The 19,796-nt window shown below is 31.6% G+C and overlaps 2 protein-coding genes across 2 annotated transcripts; one reads left to right on the top strand and one right to left on the bottom strand.

The window, feature by feature from the left end:
• The first annotated feature begins 4,177 nt into the window (after nt 1–4,177).
• On the top strand, nt 4,178–6,119 carry LOC125840516 (glutathione S-transferase U9-like). The gene is made up of 2 exons (XM_049519487.1): nt 4,178–4,501; nt 5,617–6,119. Exons 1-2 carry the CDS (start codon nt 4,184–4,186, stop codon nt 5,983–5,985), a joined length of 687 nt encoding a protein of 228 aa, XP_049375444.1. The 5' UTR covers nt 4,178–4,183; the 3' UTR covers nt 5,986–6,119.
• Nucleotides 6,120–9,511: 3,392 nt separating this feature from the next.
• LOC125840544 (pentatricopeptide repeat-containing protein At1g74630-like) lies at nt 9,512–11,900 on the bottom strand. The gene is given in 3 exon segments (XM_049519516.1): nt 9,512–9,655; nt 9,749–10,938; nt 10,941–11,900. Coding segments are annotated over 2 exon segments (1,929 nt in total). The 5' UTR covers nt 11,890–11,900; the 3' UTR covers nt 9,512–9,655; nt 9,749–9,958.
• Nucleotides 11,901–19,796: the final 7,896 nt, after the last annotated feature.

Raw genomic sequence — 19,796 nt, 5'->3', positions numbered from 1 at the left:
CAAAAGTTAATTGTACTGATATTTAAGAGAAATCGATATGATTGAAATGGTTTTAAAAAAATATATAACTTTGGTTATATAGAATAAAATACCCAAAACTGAAATTGTATAATTTTTAAAAAATAACCGATTGAACCTATTTTTATCTTACCATACTTGGGCACTAAGAAATAGGCCAATGGATCATTGCAGTTGTCAATCGGCTGACAAGTCAAAGACGCAAAGAGAAAGGAGTACTTCATATCATCACATTTGTCAGTTCCGTTAATTCTAGTTACGAGGATTGTGTTGTGCAGGGGTCCAATATTTATTTACAAATTTGTTTCAAGTGTTATTAAATAAATGATATTAAATTATTTCATTCAGTGTAAAATAAATACTTGATAAATATTAATAATATTAATAAATTATAAGTTGTATTGATAAATGATTTACACCCGAAAATAAATTATACGTAATATATTAATATGGTAGTAGATCATCTTTTTGTTGGCGCAAATTTAATGTGAAGAGGTCCATAATTAAATTTCGGCATTGACCGTTGATTTTTTGCTCAAAGTGGTTACAAGATATAAATAAATATTACCGACATTCAAAATATTAAAATTATAACTAAAAAGTATGAATTTGAACCAAAAAGTCATAGCTAAAATGGATCCCATAATTTCAAAAAAGTTATACACTAATTAAATTAAAGTAGAACAAAAGAAATATATAATTTTTATTATTTTTTCGAAACATGGTGAAGCAGACACGTTGACAGAGACGGATCCCATAATTTCAAAACAAATATATTCACTAATTAAATTATAGTAGAACAAAATAAATAAAATCTTTTAAAAAAAATTTTCAAAACACGTCGTGAAGTCTCTTGTATATATAATAATCTATCTATATATCTATCTATATATAATAGGAGAAGAAAAAAGGACACATGTCAGCACCACAAAATTCAAAATTTTAAATTATAAATAATTAAATATTATATAACTAATTAAATATTCTAAATTCAAAATTTGAAATAAAAACACAAGTGTCAAAATCAATTGGTTATAAAACTCCACTTCAAATCAGTTAAAATATTCAAAATTCAATTTAAAAAAATTATATCTAGGTAAGATTTAATATTTTTTAATAAAACTAATTTATACCTTTTTTTAAAAAAAAATGCATTTATATAAACACGGACAAAATGTCATCTATTTTTATATAAAAACGCTGACAAATGTCATCACAAAAAAAAAGTCTATTTTATTTTTATTATCATATAAAAAAATTGCTTTTTAATATCGTATAAAACGGTTTTTTAAATAACTTTTAAATCTGCTTTCTTTTTTTTTGGATGCTGCTTTTTTTTTTAAAAAAAAAGTAGCATTGAAAAAAAAAACTGAATTTGTTTAGCAGATTTCTAAAAAGTGCATAAACGGTTTAAACTCACAAAAAGAGTTTTAAAAATAAATTTTAAATTTCAAAAGAATTCAAACACACGGTTTGCAAATCTCTCTAATTAATGAGTTGAAAAAAACGATTACAGAATTGAAACTATTTATATATATTGGCAAACCATTCTTTCAACTTTCTTTTCTTTCTATCAGTTTTTGTTCTTCTTTTATCTTTGTCTTATTTATATGTATATATTCATTGTTCTTCATTTTTGCTAAAATTGTTCAATCTAAATGTTAAATTTTGATATTTTTTTAGTGCGTTTGTGTGTCACTTCAAAATGTGACAATTTAATATTTGGAAGATTCTTGGGGTATAAAATCAACACTAGAGGTAAGTATTTATAATTTTTTATTTTAGAATTTAACAAGTTTGTTCACCGTATTAATTCATGTCTCTTTTTTTAATATAGATTTTTAATCTTAGCGCAAGAAAAATTTGTCATGATCATAAATTTAATACAAAATTTTAACATATGTTTTTATTTGATTGTATAAACAATCATGAAATGATCTCAATATTTTGTTGAAGTTATCTAAGATTCTATACTATTTTATTAGTATATTTTGAGTTTGTTGGTTTGATGCTTAAGTTTTAATTAGTCGAATAATTAGTGTGTTGATTTTGTTTTTTTGTGATACTTTCTAATAATGAAGTAAGAAACTATTTAAAAATTATAAAAATTATTTTTTAAAAGAGTTACATAATATTTTTAATTATTTGTAATTTGTAATCATATTAAATTCTAAAATTAAGTTTTATTAAAGAATTACTTAAATTTATCGTGATATAACCATTTAAAAAAACATATAAAATTTATATTAACATAACGATTAAAAAATTTAAAATTTAAATGATTCGCTTTAAAATTTTAAAAAATATTTAAATAAAATGTGAATATAAAACTGAATTACTAACTAAATATTATCATTTTTTTTCTAATATTAAACTTTTATTTACAATTTACAATTAGAATTTAAATAGTCGATTTTACAACTTTCCATTACATTTCCACCTATACACGAACTCTTTAAAACTGATTAACAAAAAATTAATAAAATAAAAAATTAGATTTTGTTAAGAATAAAAATAAATTTATTTATTTGCAAATTCACTAAATATGCTTACTAGAAAAGTGTAAATCATGATTTTTTTTACCCCTTTTGAATAGCAACTACAAGGCAAGTTTTTGTCTCCTGTGATGATTAAAATTAATTAATTTATCTCCAATTATTATTGCAGTTATTTTTTTTAATTATTAAGCACAATTTTAAATTTTCGTATGGTAATTTTATGAAGGAATCCTTCAAAAAAGGTAACTGATTAAGAACTTCTTCGCCTAATTATTTTGGATCATACTTTTATCATGAAATTTTTTTCAAAGTAAATTTTTAAAGTATTTATTATTAACAATAGATAATCAAAAAAATTCACCTGCTTAACTTATCCATATTAAAAATTACAATTTTTTTTCAGATAACTTATCCAAAAAAACATGCTCCTAAATCATAGGTGCACAATAAATCATTTATCTCCAACCCAAAATAGCATACATGCAATAGAAAAAAAAATAACAAACATGAAAATTAAATCTCTTTTTTCAAACTTAAATAATTATAAAAATAAATATGGATAGTTTTTTTTAAAAATAATTATAAAAATAAAGATAGATATGTTTTTCTTCAAAAAGTAAAGGCAAAAGAAACTAAGACATGCAGCATATATGCTGGGTTATTCAATTATGAATATGAACAGTACGTATTAGTAAATATATTAATATTAATTTTTAAAAGAATTAATTTAAAAAATAAAATTTATTTATTTTTTAAAAATGGATAACTACAGTTATATAAACTGCATACAAATAATTAAATAACCTCATTAATTTTTAGCATAATAAAGCACTACAAAAAAATATTATGTTGATAAAAATAATAACCATATCTTTTTTTATAAATAACAGAAATATTAATGGGTAGAAAATAATAAGTTATAGTTAAATATTTTCTTTTAAAATAAATAAATTATAGAACGAAGTGATGAAATCATATTATATGTTATTTATTTGAAAAGTAATTTTTTTAAACTATTAGTATACTTAAGATAAATGAACTGTCTTTAACTTTTAGAATATAGAAATCTATCCATAGATTCTTAAAGAAAATTGTACAAAAAGGAACTATTATTTTTCAATTCTAATCTTATACTAATTTAAGGATGTAAAAAATATTTTGAACCTTTTTTATTCAAAGAAAACAATATGCAAAAAAGGTCATTTAATAACATTTCATGTGAAAAGTTTGAACTAATAAATTGTTAATATGAAAATAATAATAATTTATTAATACAACATAAAAATAATACATGACAAACGTGTAAAAGTATTTGAACTATTTTATATTTTCTGAAATTAAATAATTAAAAACTAATATATCCGCGCAACGCACGGGTACGTATACTAGTTTATAATAATATACAAAGATAAGATTAGAGAAAATATATATCCAAGTCAAATTTAGACAATTAATTTTTGTTAAATCTATTCGAGCCAAATTAAGCTAATTTAAATGTGGGGTCCATTAGTACATATGACACCAACACTATGTCATGAATCTTGATGGACAAGTAGTAATTTTCCTTTGTCCTCAAGGAATAAAGAATTGTATGGTATGGTTGACTAAACCAAAACCTCAAGAATTTATATGACATGTTCAACATTAGATGTTAGTTGTGAAAGAAAATGGAAGAGGAAAACAGAGTTACTCTTCATGGAATGTGGGCTAGCCCTTATGTGAAGAGAGTAGAACTAGCTCTAAAAGTAAAAGGAATACCTTATGAGTATGTGGAAGAAGATTTGCTGAACAAAAGTGCATTGCTGCTCAAATACAATCCCATTCACAAGAAAGTACCAATACTTGTTCATAATGGAAACCCAATATCTGAGTCCTCTGTAATTCTCGAATACATTGATGAGACATGGAAGAATGAGTCACCACTATTTCCACAAGATCCTTATCAAAGAGCTAAAATTCGATTCTGGGCTTCATACATCCACCAGGTATTATCAGTAAATTCAACATTTCTTATCTTCTTTCCTCTCAAATACACATTAAACAATGAGATTTTACCCAAATACTAGAAAAAATTATTATTTGGAAATTTTGGATAATTGCCAAAAATATTTGCTAAATAATGACAAATTGTATGGACAAATACTATTTGCCAAATTTCCCCCCAAATATTACTTGGGAAATCTATGGCCAAACGGGTACTTATATCTTGGTGATTTCAATGAACCAACATTACTATTGATACATCCATCTTTTGTATTCCCCTTTCTATTTTTATTCAATCATTATTGAATATTCTAAAGTAACGGTCAAACCTTTTGCATTATGTAAAATCTATTGTTATGTATTTATAAAAAAATAAATTTATTTTTTGGTGTAATCTTTAAATTTCAAGTACGGCAACAAATCAATATTATTTTAATATCATTATATCAACATATTAAATTCAACGCAACTATTCAATATCCTTATATAAACTTTTTAAATTTTTGAGACAATTTTTTTTATTCTAAACATTCTCTTATTTTTTTCATTAAATTTTTTCATTATTTACCTTCTTACTTTCTAAGATTTGCGTACAATCTATTTTCTCGAGACTTCACTCGTAGGATTACTTTGAGTATGTTATATCTATGAAGTTTGACTTTAGGCCCCTAAACTTATTGAGACAACCCTGATAGATGTAATAACTTTATATAACAAAACATAAAATGTACATTATATAAAAAAATGTTATTCGAAATAGTCTAATTAACCTCATGGTCTCCAATACAAGTTTTTGTTTAAGCACAATTAAGAGTAGTAACTTTTAGATGGAGGACAAACTGTCTTATTTTGCATAGTTGGAAGGAAAAATTGAACCATTTTTTATTTTATTTTGGAGCAACTCATGTTAGAGAGAAGGCAATACAAATATTGTTTAGGGAAGAGGTTATCTTGGTTATGTTCTATGTTCAAACATGTCCTTACTATTACATTTTTGTTTCAAAAATGCCTTTAAGTAGCAAAATAGATAAGAAATAGTGCATTAAAATATGATAAACACATCTCATATATTTTTCGATTGTCTAATTATTTGAGATATGGTAATATGTGCGCGCAGGTGTATGATTGCATGCTGAAGGTGTTCAGAGGAGAAGAACAAGACAAAGCATTAGAGGAATTTTACGCGAAATTGAGTGTGCTGGAAGATGGAATTAACAACACCTCACTGGGGATAACAACTAATATGAACAACATAGGTATGCTGGATATTATGATTGTTATTACATTAGGGGCATACAAAGTACAAGAGGAAGTATTTGGTTTTAAGTTATTGGATGCAGAGAAGACGCCATTGTTATACTCATGGGTCACTACTCTAATTGAGTTGCCTATAGTTAAAGGAATCACTCCCCCTCATGACAAGGTGGTTTCATTTCTTCAATATCTCAAAAATAAGGTCTTCAAAGCTACCCCTCATGCCAATTAAGCTTTGTGTTTGTTTATGTCCATCTCAATTCTCTTGTCATGTATTTTGCTCTCTATAATAAGCCCTATGGCCATTGGATTCCCAAAGTTTCTTACATTTTTTATGACCAAGTTATTTTTTTGATGTTTTATCAAATAGTTGGAGAAAAATGACTTTCCTCATTTATAGGCAAAAAATAGTTTTCTTATAATATAAACTTTTGACTTTATATTATTGTTTGCAACATCTTTTTGATTCTGCTCCCTTAAGATTTCTTCATGATTCGAGGGTTTTTAGTGGTGTATTTCTCCATTAAAGGATGTGTGATCTTTTTGAAGTATTTGACTATCAAGAACAGTCCGGCATATCTTGATCTCTTAATGGATATCTCAAGAATTTACGGGATATTTGAAATGTCTTTTCAAGGAAATATAATAGGAAAACTACATAATTACACATACTTCACTTTCGTACATACTATTATTATCTATACTTTCAATTATATGGTCGACCTGAATTATTTCAAGTCCCTAAAGATCAACTAGACTACTTATTACCTCATAATATCCCTGCAAAGTTACACAAGTATAGTTTATCTCTTATCTATTAATTAGAGACAAGAATCCGGGGATACGCTGAGTTGTACTCACAAGTTTGATTAAAATATAATTTTTCTTTATATTTGTTTCGTGATTGCAGTTATTAATTTTTGAACTGATAAATTTGTCTAATTCTTGTAAATTGGCCCCTAAATATCCAAAATGGACTCTGAAAATTGTGAAACTGTACATATTGCTACCCCAACTTCCTACGAGGGTTCCTTAAAAGTTTCACAAAGAAATCATTTTGAGCCATATCACCAAAATATTCATTTTTGAGATTTAAAATGTACCAAGTCTTACAATGGTATTCCTACGCAACTCTTTTCTTCGGATGGACTCAAAGTGGTAGAACCTAGATGTCTTTGTATATTGCTCAAACTCAACAGAAAGGTCATGTAAGCCACTGACTCTTGATCAATAAAGTGCCGAGGACTTGATTTGACAACCATCATAGGATTATAGCTCAAATATCTTTTGCAGAAACCTGAAATGTGATCTGCACCAATCTCAATGATCTTCCTCTTGGGGCAGAGCAGCACTAGGGACTTCAACATAGTTGCTCACCCCTTTTGGTCTCCCCGAGGGCTTTCATCGTTGCTTTTGACCTCTTTGGAGAACCTACAATGCCAGAATAAGGATCAGTATCGGCCAATCAACCACCAGACTGAGTTGGACAAATCCTTGCAGGACTTTACTGGGTCGAGTAGACCAGTCAAATAAGCAGCAAGAACACAACAAACTACCTGCAGCTTTGTAATCTGCTCTCAATGATATTTGGAGTCACAATTGCCTTTTCTTCTCTAAAATATGCTTTATTTCATCCAAACAAAGACATCTATGTCCAGTTCCGATCCGGATAGAAAAGTCAAATTGAATCATATAAGTGAAATCTCCCTTAGTCTGATCTTCTACTCTTTTCTTGTTTGGTTCTAAAGAAACTGAGAAGAAAAGGGTTTGCCATAAAATTTCGACAATCTAAAAAGAAGTATATCCCTCTCCCTAACTATCTTTCCACTTCCCTCATTCGGGAAAAGAAATTTCGCCTCGCTCTTTGCATGTTGGTCCTCCTCACTAACCAATAAGCTTTTGCTACAAAGACTACCTATTGCAGAGAACATCTCTTGACTCACAAGATGGATGTAAGTGATAAGGGATCTTAACCTAAAGACCTCAAAAGTCACAAGGATCTATTAAGCAAGCTCCAGAAAAATTCACACAATTACCATGGAACATGGCTCTTCGATGAGTTACAGCAGCCATTGCAGAAAGTAGTGGATTCCCTGAGTGTCCCTTCTTAGCAGACAATACCTACAATAAAACATAAAATATCAAATATAATTGTTCGTAGCATTTGCAAATGTTCTATATGAAAATTTCCAACTCTGAAGTTTGATGTTCTAGCAGTCAAACAACAACAACATACCTAGTGAAATCCTATAAGTAGGGTCTGGGAGGGTAGCATGTACGTAGAGCTTACCACTACCTCGTGGAGGTAGAAAGGTTGTTTCCAAAAGACCCTCGGCTCAAATGCAGCAATTCTAGATACAAAGAAGGAAATATAGCCAGTTACAAGCAACTGCAACAACAACAACAAAATAGTGCAATAAGCGAAACACAATAAACAACATACTAGGATAGATTATTGAAAACAATAATAAATAATGATGGATATAAAATATAAGAACTACAGTACCAACCACCCTAGACAAGACAACACTACACTACATATAAACATTCTACCCTAATACATGTCATCAACACCTTCCTATCTAAGGTCATGAATAATCTGATCTAGCAGTCAAACATATAAATTTTAGCCAATGGATAATATGCAGCAGAAACCCAGATTTTAGCTTCTAATTCTGCAAGAATAAGAAATTATTCGAGAAAGACTAGTTCAAAAGCTTCACAATTGTGTTGTCCATTTAACATCTATGTCGATCTTAGGCCAGCAGGTATCACAGAACTAGCTGTTGAGCCTTCTATTAAACAAGAATTATGAAGGTGCAAAGTAGGAACGATCTAGGTTCATTTTCCCCCCTGCTATAAGATCTTTCAAAACCAATAGGAGGTGGACCAGTCTAGGTGGGGAGTACAGCAATAACTATATCATCATTCCACCCCCCTCAGCTGATTCATTTGTTTTGAAAGTATTAGAAGAGTACTCCTATAAAGAAATTAGTGCTCTAAACCTATTAACGAATTTTTATACATAATCTAATGCAGAGGGGCATAAAAAAAAAAGGCATTAACAGATGCATCGTACAAACAGAAAAAACAAAGAATTAGCATCAAAACAAAGCACGACTTTTGGACAAACTTCAAAAGAAAATGGAGAAGGAAAACCAAGATGCAAAATGATAGCTATGCTTGATTTCGAAGAGAAGCATACAGAAACCGATTAGGATATTGCATTTAAGAATTTCACAAACTACAACAATGATACATCATTATAGATCAGCTTATGTTAATCTTCAGGCACTGACAAACTGGGTAACTTACCCTTGACAAGACAAGATGAAGGGGTGGATTCATAACTGCAGTTATATTGTTCATGAGTCATAAAACAAGAATCAAATATGTCAAACCAGAAGAAAGGACAAGAATTTCCAACTCTGGTCTTCATATTATGGTAAAAGATAAAAGAAAGTGAAAATGCACTTGCTTTGTCTTTAAATTCTTTTTCATAAAATAGTACCTACGGACAGTCTCTCAACTTTGGTTTTTATTGTTCCTCTCCTATTGCACAGTACAGTGTCATTCAATTCCTCAATACGAATGGAAGGAACATTAACAGCAGTGACCTTGGGCTTACAAACAAGAACATTTTGCAGAGCAGAAGATTATAACCCATGACACACTTTTGTTGTAATCCTCTTTTCCTGACACTATGCAGTTTAAAGAAGAAACATTTATTTCTTTCAGTCATAAAATGAACAGCTTACCAATCTATTACTATCCACAATGCTGTAAGGTTAATTTGTCGGCCTCACACTATTTTCATTTGCATCTGCTTCCTAATTAAAAAGACTAGCATGTTAAAATAACTTGAACAACATTCCCAGAGGCTCTGGAAGTGAACAGACCTTCTGTATCAAGCAAAAGTCAAATTTATGTTTGCAATATTGTTCAGGGCGATTATGCTTTAGTTATTAAATAAGCAGAGTCCTCATATCACAGACCTGAAGATCTGTAAGGAGCTTGATGCAGTTGCCTTTTCCAAGTCTATTAGTTGACAGACATGTTTGACTACTTCTTTTCCATTTTCTTTCATTTTGATGGCAAGCATGGAGGATTCCATGTCATCCAAAATGTGGGTCTTCTGTTTGCAGTCAACATGTTTATCCTGAAAATGAGAGCATTGCCAATTTGATTGGACCATAAATCATCCCTCACCAATAATCTCTGCAAGAGCAAGAACCTTCTTTAAAAGAATGAAACCTGCTTCTGTCTCTAACCACAATCTCTAATCCGTAGACTTTAGATATCAACTTCATAAAACTATGACAATCTTTGCACACCCTCAAATTCTTTACAATTCGTATGGTGCTTCCCTTACATAACCTTGCCATACCAAAAGCAACAGCAAGTTTCTCGCTGTGCTTAGACACGGTATCTTCCTTTTCTTCCTCTTCTATATCATGCAAAACACTGCCTACCTCTGGAATATAACCACCTTTTACTTTAAGTTTTAACATTATCTCACTTAACTTATTATAAGCCTCTTCAGTAATCTCATTTCGTTTATCACCTGCTACAAAACTGTACATGACCTTGTCTATTTCAATCATGCTCCAACCTGGTATTTTCTTCATATTTTTCTCAGCCATTGATCTCCTCACCATGGCAACATCCTTCCATTTCCCAGCAAATGCATAAATGTTGGACAGCAAAACATGGTCACCACAATTGTCTGGATCCAGCTCAGAGAGTCTTTTGTTAACTTGCTCAGCCATTTCAATGTTGCCAAAAAAACTGCAAGCCCCAAGAAGTGTTCGCCAGATAACGGAATTGGGTGGTACTGGCATTTGAACCACAAAATTATATGCCTTACGAAGCTGACCAGCCCTACCATACAAATCAACCATACAACCATAATGCTCAATAGTTGGTTCAATGTCATAAGTTTCTGTCATTTTACTGAATAGCTCATGACCTTGTTCAACTAAACCAGCATGACTACATGCATAAAGTACCGAAATAAAAGTGACCCCATCAGGTCTGGTCCCAGATTCTTCCATCTCATGAAAATATTTTATCACCTCTTCACCATATCCTTGCATTGCAAACCCTGCAATCATAGAAGTCCAAGAAACAATGGTTTTCTTCCCAAGCATTCTCTCAAAGACAAGACGAGCCATCAACACATTCCACACTTGGAGTAAGTATCCAAAAGTGCATTGTTCACAGAAGTTATCCAAACCAACCCCACTTTCTCTATAAATGCATGCAATACCATCCCAAATTTAAACGCCCCAGCTTGAGCACACGCAGATAAAGCACCCGTCAAGCTCACTTCATTCGGCTTACTTCCACTCCCAACCAACTCCCTGAAAACCCGAAGCGCCTCATCAAAGCAACCATTATGAGAAAATCCAACAATCATAGTACTCCAAGAAACATCATCTCTACTTGGCATCTTCAAGAACAACCCCTCTGCACGCTCAAGTTCCCCGGCTTTAGTATACCCAGCCAGCATTACATTCCAAGTAGTCAAATTCCTAAACGGCATTAAACCAAAAACTTTATCTGCACCACTTACATCACTCCCTCGAAAATATGCTGTAAGTATTGCATTCCACGCCACAACATTTGGTTGAGGTATTTGAACAAACACCTTCCAAGCAAACTCAACAAACCCACATTCCGCGTACATACTAATCATTGTAGTTCCAACAAAGAGATGGGTATCAAGCCCACGAGTCATAGCTTGACAATGCAGCTGAAACCCAGTTGTTAAACACCGTAAATTAGCCGCTGCTTTGAGTACAAAAGCAAAGGAGAAACTATCAGGAGGAGAATATGATTGTCGCAGCATGTAAATGAATGAGTTGACTGAATTCTTAGGTGAGTCTGACTGAGATTCACCTCGGATGAGGGTGTTGTACATGAACACATCTGGGTTTGGATTGTGTATGAGCAGACGGCGAGCGTAATCAATAGCATCAGAAATTTGAAGGGCACCAAGAATTACAAGTTTTCCGGCGATTAGTGGGTTGGTCTCAAGGCCGGATTTGTAAACAAAGGCGTGGATTTGGTTGAGGTTTCCAAGTGTTTTGCAGTAGCTTAACAGGGAAAGACACACCTTTTCTGCCCTGCTCATTTTTTCAACATTTCAAAGCTTGAGCCAAAAGAAGGCTACCAAAAGAGTTTTTCTGTTTAATATTATGATTTCTTATTTTTTTTTAAATAAAATAAAATATGTGTCTGGTTGTAAAACTTAAGAATAAAAACAATATAAAGAAGAAGACAAGAAAAATATAAGATAAGAGGAACAATATAAGATAACTTTCTTTTTTTCAAGTGTTTACCAAATTTTCAACTCACACAATATGAACTTTTATGCCTCTATTTATAGTATAACATAGATGCATACAAAATGTTAGTTATAAAAATGACATTAACATGAATATAATTGAGGAGGTTATGAAGGTGAAAGGTTAAAAGAATAATGGTCATAAAGAGGAGGTTATCTTCATAATGGATTAAAGTAATGGAGATAATTAGTCATAGTAACTTCTTGGTGTAGTGGACATCCATATCATAATAAAGGTGGAGGTTATCTTCATAATGGAGGAAAGTAATGAAGATAATTAGTCATAACAACTTCTTGGTGTAGTGGACATCCATACCATAATATTTCATAACACTCCCCCTTGGATGTCCATAGATAATATGTCTCATTAAAACCTTACAAGGAAAAAACCCAGTGGAAAAAAATCCTAGTGAAGGAAAAAGAGTACACATATCTTTTAGTATTGAGCACCGATATGGAGATGAGTTCAGACAACTCACATTCCTCATAAACCATGTATGCATGGGTACAAGATCATACTTTTTAGATGAATCCTAAGTGTCTTCGGGCAGAGCTTATGGATCCACTTAGTTGAGGTGTTCTATACCCCGACAAAGTATAGGACAGTTCGGACAGCGTGGGCGAGACATTGTATCATCACGTAGATCATAGTGATGGTTGTCGGTTAGAGAATCTCCCAAATAGAATTAAAAGTGTATTTTTATTATATCACTTAATATGTTGAGTTCCGAGATGAGTAAGTATTTTTGTAAAGTTTTAATGATTTCACTTTTTATTTCTTTACATTCAGTTGAGTATATATCCATATCTACAATAGTCCTTTCATTCAGTTATTTGTTATTCAACTATATTACATATTCGTACATTCAATGTACTGATGTCATTCAACCTGCATCTTTCAATGATGCAAATACAGGTTCTTAGGTACCTCAACAAGAGTTTGTTGAGAACACTTCATCCGCTCGTCAACTTTCGAGTGAAGTCTCCTTGCTTTCGGAGGACTCCAGTTTTATAAGTTGCTAGTAGTAGTTCTTTTGAGGAGTTATGGGTTTTGTCCCAACACTCATTTTTGTATAGTAGAGGCTTCATAGATAGACAATTTTGGAGAATCTTTCAGTTTCAAATATTTTATTTAAAACTTATGTTTCATACTCAGTATATTCAACAAAGTTTTGAGATTCAGTAAACTATTTTTAAACGTTTCTTTCAATTTGATGCTTATGTGTATGCCTGAGTTAGTCTTCCGCTTGTAGTCAGCCAAGATGAGGGTTCGATGGGGACCAATAATGGTTCTCGAGTGTTGTCCAAGTCCAGGGTGTAGGCTCGGATCGTGACATTATGTTTCTGCAAAGTTATTGTTATAAGTTTCACACACGTTTTCTCTACAGGAATTGTTGAAGGTACAATAAAAAAAATTCCTTAAAAATCTATACAACATCTCTTGAAGACATAATTCAAATTTGGTATGTCATGGTAAGGACATAAAGACCTTAAAAACCTTATCGTGCCTTGTGTACGAAGTGAACCAAGAAAAGAAGACAAGAATTAATAAACTTTTGACATGGCTTCAAGGATGTTGTGTTGGATGACCTATGGAGGAATATGACTAGACTGGAGCCTCTTTTAATCCCAAAGACATAGATAACTATCCAATAAATTAATTGTTCATATTCAATATGAAGTATGGATAGATTCTCAAGTTTACTGCAAGTTGTAAATACTTTTCTTGAAGTAATAGATGTGTTTCTCGACACTGCGATTGAAATAGAAGTGTAGTTTCAAATTGAACTTCATCACTCTGGTATGCTGATTTCTAAAAAGTACCCAAACAAACTGAATATTTTTTGTGTAATATTTTTCCCGTATATATAATAAGTTGAATTGTTGTCTAATATGATACAATCTTCGTTTAATTTTCCATTTTAATAATTTCTTATGATACATTTAAATGGGGGAACTTTAAAATGATATATGTAAACCAAAAGGTATGACTGAACTTTCTACACATTAAAATTAGAATATATATTCACTTTTTTCAACCTTTTTAAATTTATTTATCCCTTCACTAACGATTATTTATTTATTAGAAAATGTAATATCTCAGGTTGATGTTCATTTGAATCTCCAAAAATATCAAATAGTAACACTCCCTGGAAGCAAAAGGATAAATTATAAAATCAAATTAAATATAATTGATTGAAAGATAAATGATAAGATGTTATAATTATCATTTTCGTTTGCATTATTAATGTTTGTTACTACGTTATCTTGCATGTAAGATAATATAGTATTTTAATTTTAATGACACATAAGTTTTAAGTATTGTTTTATAAATTCTGTAATATTAAATTCTCGCCCGAGGCGCGGATAATTTTACTAGTTTAATATATTCATAAAGAGTAACTACTCATAACTCATACCCTTCAATTTTTAGTCTTAATAATTTCATAACTTACAATTGTAGTTTAGATTTCTTTCCCTTTTTGATGTAAATATTTTTTTATTTGGCATGATAAGAATATAAATACTATAAATACTATACATAGAACAATACCATATTAACAATTGTTTATATTTTTCTAGTGTTTTATATTATTATAATTAAATATTTTATTTTATTTATTGTTAATTGTGTTAAAAATAATTGATAGCATATGATGAGAGCTTTTGACATAGCTTTAGAGAGTGGAACATGGTGGTGGATCTACTTACAAAGGAAGTCTTAGAAGACTATTTCTTGAAGCATAATTAGGAATTACTTTTACTAGAGATTTTTTTGTTCTACTTTGACTTGTAATAGTAACTTAGCTACACATATTGACAACATTAGTCATTTGGTCCTCTATAATTCTACTTTTTATTAAAAATCATAATTAATATAATTATCTTATTTCAACCAAAAGAATTATGAGAATAAGTTATATTTTGATTTTTCTCTCAAATAAAATCAAAGATGAAGTAAATTATTATATGATATCATTTCTTATTCGTTTACACATGTAACAATTTGTTTTTGTCGCTATTCTTTTCTTGTCTGAAATGCATTTATAAGTTTTTTCTTTCATTTTTATTACTTTGTGAATATAATAATATAGGTTATTTTTATATGTATTAGCTACATAATTATGAATATACATGTCTATATGTTATTTAATTATGGTCTTTGAGATTGTATTATGACACGTATCTTAGGTATAAAACATAAACATGACCCTTAAATTGGTGTCAGCGGGCAGACCTCTAACTTTGGGTGTGCACAAGTAGACACTTAAACTTGTATAAAATTGAACAAACAGACACATTCGTCCTACATGACACCCTACATGACAATTTTGTATCTTGCGTGGTGTTCTAGGTGTATTATGCCATGTAGGACACATGTGTCTACTTGTTCAATTTTATATAAATTTAAGTGTCTACTTGTGCATACTCAAAGTTGGAGGTCATAGTTGTCCACTGAAGCTAAGTTAAGGCTCATGTTTATGTATTATGCATGTATCTTACGCAATCAAGTTATTTATCTTTTTTCTTATTTTTATGATTTTACCCCTTATATTTCTCGGTCATTTATTTATTTTTACAAATAAAATCAATGCATAACGATTAATGTATTTAATGTCCTAATCTATATATAATATAAAGGAGAAACATAGAAAATGTGATGTGGCACCCCTCTATGGCCTCCATTCATATTTATCTTTTTTCTCCTTTTTTTGAGATTTTTTTCTTAATTCTTTTCATTGAATATTTTATTTATTAAATAAAAATAACTAATCCTATTTACTATTCTAATTTTATCTAATGAGTTACAAAAAACCTCCATCTATTCATATTCTCTACTTAAATAACATGTCTCTTCAACTTATTCTTATGGATTATCAAATCTATAAATTACAATCATCCATGGAGATGTTGAATATTCATTTTTGCATTTTCTCATTCTTTCTTTCTATTAGTATAGTTTTTTTTCTCATTCTTTCTTTCTATTAGTGTAGTTTTTTTCTCATTCTTTCTTTCTAATAATGTAGTTTTTTTTTTTTTAAATAAATTATTCTTCATCTTTTCCATAAGAAATCATAGAAAAGATAGTGACATGATATGTTCTTCACTTTGATGAAGATCAAAGATATATTCTTCAAAGATTCATTATAAAGAGATGTTCACATTAATTTAGTACAAGATCATCAAAATGAAAAAGGAAGTTTAATTATGTTGAAAGATTCATCAAGAGAGATAATCATATTAGTATAAAGTTTGAATGTTTCCAATAATTTAAAGATTCATTAATGTATTGTTTTGATTTCAATATTCTAAATTTTGTCATGCTTGAAAGGTATATTATCTATGGTACATTTCTCATAGCTATTACATATTGTTGTACTTAAAAAATCTATATATAATATAAACTAGATGTTAGAGGAGTGAAGTTGCACCTCTCTTTGGCCAAAGATTCTATTTATCTTTTTTCCTCTTTTTTTTTTGACAATTTTTCATATTTTTCTACTTACTTATTATTGTACAAAAAATAAATATATCAATTACTACTCCTCTATTTATTGGTATACTTAATGTGTGAATGTAATGACCTAATTCCGTCGTTAGGGAAAAGCCAATGGAGAAAGAATTGGGGTCAGAAAATTTTTTGTAGTAACTTGGAATTTCCTAACCTAGTCCAGATTTGGACGAAATCGAAGACAGTAAAGTCTAGGGAAATCTGGTAACAACTGGGTTATTTAATTATGGTTTTGATTACATTAATAGATAGCTAAGACGTTAAGGAGCCCGTACGACTTTACAGAATTGAATTCGAGCGAGTAGAACTACTGAAAATGATCTTAGCGTGAATGGGTGGTTTTTTGAATGTTAAGGGTTGAAGCTGTGTTGTGAAATGGGGGCTTGGAATTCAAATTCGAGCATTCTGTCTCCATGCATGCTGTCGTAGTGGGATTACTGCCGCTATAGCGGGATGGGTCTCGCTGTAGCGGGACAGTCGCGACTTAAGTCGGAAATAAAACCCCAAAAATGTTTTATTCTGCACTTTTCGACTTTGAGAGCTAAGGAACAACCATAGGGGTTTTCGTGACAGTTTTCCACCATTCTTGAGGCTAAAGGTAAGGTTTTCACTCCCCGAATCCATTTTTTGATCCGTAGAATGTAATTCGTAGGTAATTATTATGGGGGAAGGGTTTTGATCTGAAATTAATGGTGGAAAAATCCCTAAATTTGGTATTAGGATCTTGGGTTTGGTCTAGGGTTATTAGATTTGTTATAATCCGGATAATTAGACCTTTGATTGTTGATCCTTGCGTTAATTGTATATTTTTAGACCACGAACAAGCGAGAAGAATTCGGAAAGGAAGGTTCAAGTACCTTAGGGGATTCAAGCTTGGATTCGAGGTAGGTGATGGTTGTGATTTCATGATTGTGTGATATATGTTTGTTCTTGCTTCATTATAATACGAGTATGTATGCGAATGTTGCACTATTTATCACACTACTTGTGGATGAGGATAGATGAATAATTGTATGCCATGAATCACCTCTTGTTGTATGATTGTGAGAATATACATTGTGATTATGATTGTGGTTTGTTGAATGGATCGAGTGTTGCATTTCGACAACACTAACATGGGATCGGTTGCCACGTTCTGGCATAAACATGTGATCGGTTGCCATGTTCCGGCATAAATATTGGATCGGATACCACATTCCGGTATGCTAACAATTTGGGTGTGGGTTCCATGAGAGGACCATTGATTTGACATAACTGTATATCTTGATAAATGTGAAATTTTTCATTGTTCGTAAATGATATCAATATTGTGTATATTTTGTGTATGCATGTTATTATATTATTGTAATGACTTATGTATGTTGCACTTAATGGGATAGCCGCGTGATCCTACCAGTGTATTGTGGTTGTGTACTGATATTGCATTTGCTCTTTCTTTGTTGAGTACATGGCATCTTCAGGTGGCTATTGATAGACCTCAGCTAGGTGACTATTGAGCGTGATCAGATTCAAGGGTGAGCCAGTTCTTTCAGGCTGCCATGGATCTTTCTTGTTTAAGTCCACTCTTTTCGGACTCAGACTATTTGTTAAGATGTTTGTTTAGTTTTGGGGTTATACCCCTTGTTCTTAGACTTGTCGTTTGTAGAGTTTTGGTACAATGACTTTCAAGTTCTTGGGGTTGTTCTTCCGTATTAGTTTGGTTAGTTCTTTGTTAAAACCTTGAAGTTTATGAGGACTCAATTTTTATTGTCATTTAAACTTACTTATTTATCTTTAAATGCCTTAGTTTTCATAAAATTTATTAGTTTGGGTTGTAGTAATAGTTCTCCCACCGGAGGGTTAGTGTGGGTGCCAATCACGACGGTTTGGATCGTGACAAAGTTGGTATCAGAGCCCTAGATTCGTTGATCTCATTATATCAAAATGAGTCTAGTAAATTCTTGCGGAACGGTACGATGACGTCCGTACTTTTCTTCGAGAGGCAATAGGACTTTAGGGAAAACTCACTTCTTTCTATCCCTTCGTGCTATGACTTGAATCCAATTGGTAGCTGGGTTATACACATTGGTATCTTTCCTTATTCACTCTATGGTCTGAACTAGAGCAACAAAAGTGGTAACACCATCACTAGCAAGAGAGGATGTGTATAGACTACCGACAATTGAGTAAGGTCACCATTCAGAACAAGTATCCATTGCCTCGAATAGATGACCTTTTTGACCAATTGCAAGGTGCATCAGTTTTATCTAAGATTGATTTAAGGTCTGTTTACCATCAGTTAAAGATTGAGGCGGTTAAGAATTGGGTTTGACCAAGTTCTATGATTGAAATTAGCATTTTTGTGGGGCGCGCTAGCTACTATTGTCGCTTGTGGTATGAGTTGAGTCCAATTGGTATCTCTCAATTCCAATTGGTATCTCCCAATTCCAATTGGTATCTCAACGAAGTGAACTAGACGCCGTAGTCCTGGTTGAAGGGACACACATAAGTTAATTGAAATTGAGAAGGTTCCAATTGGTATATGACCTTAGGGGCCGTATAAGGCATATATGATCAGTAATGGTCGCCTATGGAATGAACTAATTAAAGAATTTGGACTTATATGCAAGCTGTAACTGATTGAGTGTCGTGAAACTTGTTGTGAAAAGAAAGTCATCACGAGATTAGGTGCAAGGGTCTAGATAAATTATGATGTGGTTCGTAAGTGAGAAATCTGGACGTGCGTTGCGATCAACTGATAATCGTGTGAGAGTCTGGGTATATCCTGGGGATATGTGTGTGGTAGTGTTAAAACGATGTAAAAATATTCTAAAGTGTGTACTTCGTTGGGTTGACCGGAGGGGGGGGGGTAGCCAACGACTATCCTAGCTAAGGGGAGTACTCTAAAAATGCTTGTGTTATAGCTGGGGACCTTTGAGAGAATTAAGAAAAGAGAGGAACCCACAAATTTATTGGTAGGGGTTCTATTTCCGTCAGGGCCACTGGGGCGGGATTTCCCCCGCCACGACGAGATCGCCAGTGCAGGATTTCTCCCGCCAAAGTAGGACAGGGTGAGACAGAATCTCATCCCTGTCTCCCCTGTTTTCCCCTAGTCACAATTATGGACCCCGAATCGTACCCGAACTAACCCCCGCGATCTAATTTAGTGTTCAACAATCGAATAGAAGTTTAAGGTGTGTTA

This window comes from Solanum verrucosum, unplaced genomic scaffold (assembly GCF_900185275.1).
Source record: "Solanum verrucosum unplaced genomic scaffold, falcon-dt-bn FXZP01000181.1, whole genome shotgun sequence".
NCBI lineage: Eukaryota > Viridiplantae > Streptophyta > Magnoliopsida > Solanales > Solanaceae > Solanum > Solanum verrucosum.
Note: the sequence above shows the minus strand (reverse complement) of the source record. Positions and strands in the feature narration are given on the sequence as shown.

What these genes read in the sequence shown, in the direction of transcription:
- LOC125840516 (XM_049519487.1), top strand. Translation starts at nt 4,184, where the DNA reads ATGGAAGAGGAAAACAGAGTTACTCTTCATGGAATGTGGGCTAGCCCT. An exon ending in GGGCTTCATACATCCACCAG is followed by an intron (nt 4,502 to 5,616) that starts GTATTATCAGTA and finishes ATGTGCGCGCAG; the next exon opens with GTGTATGATTGCATGCTGAA.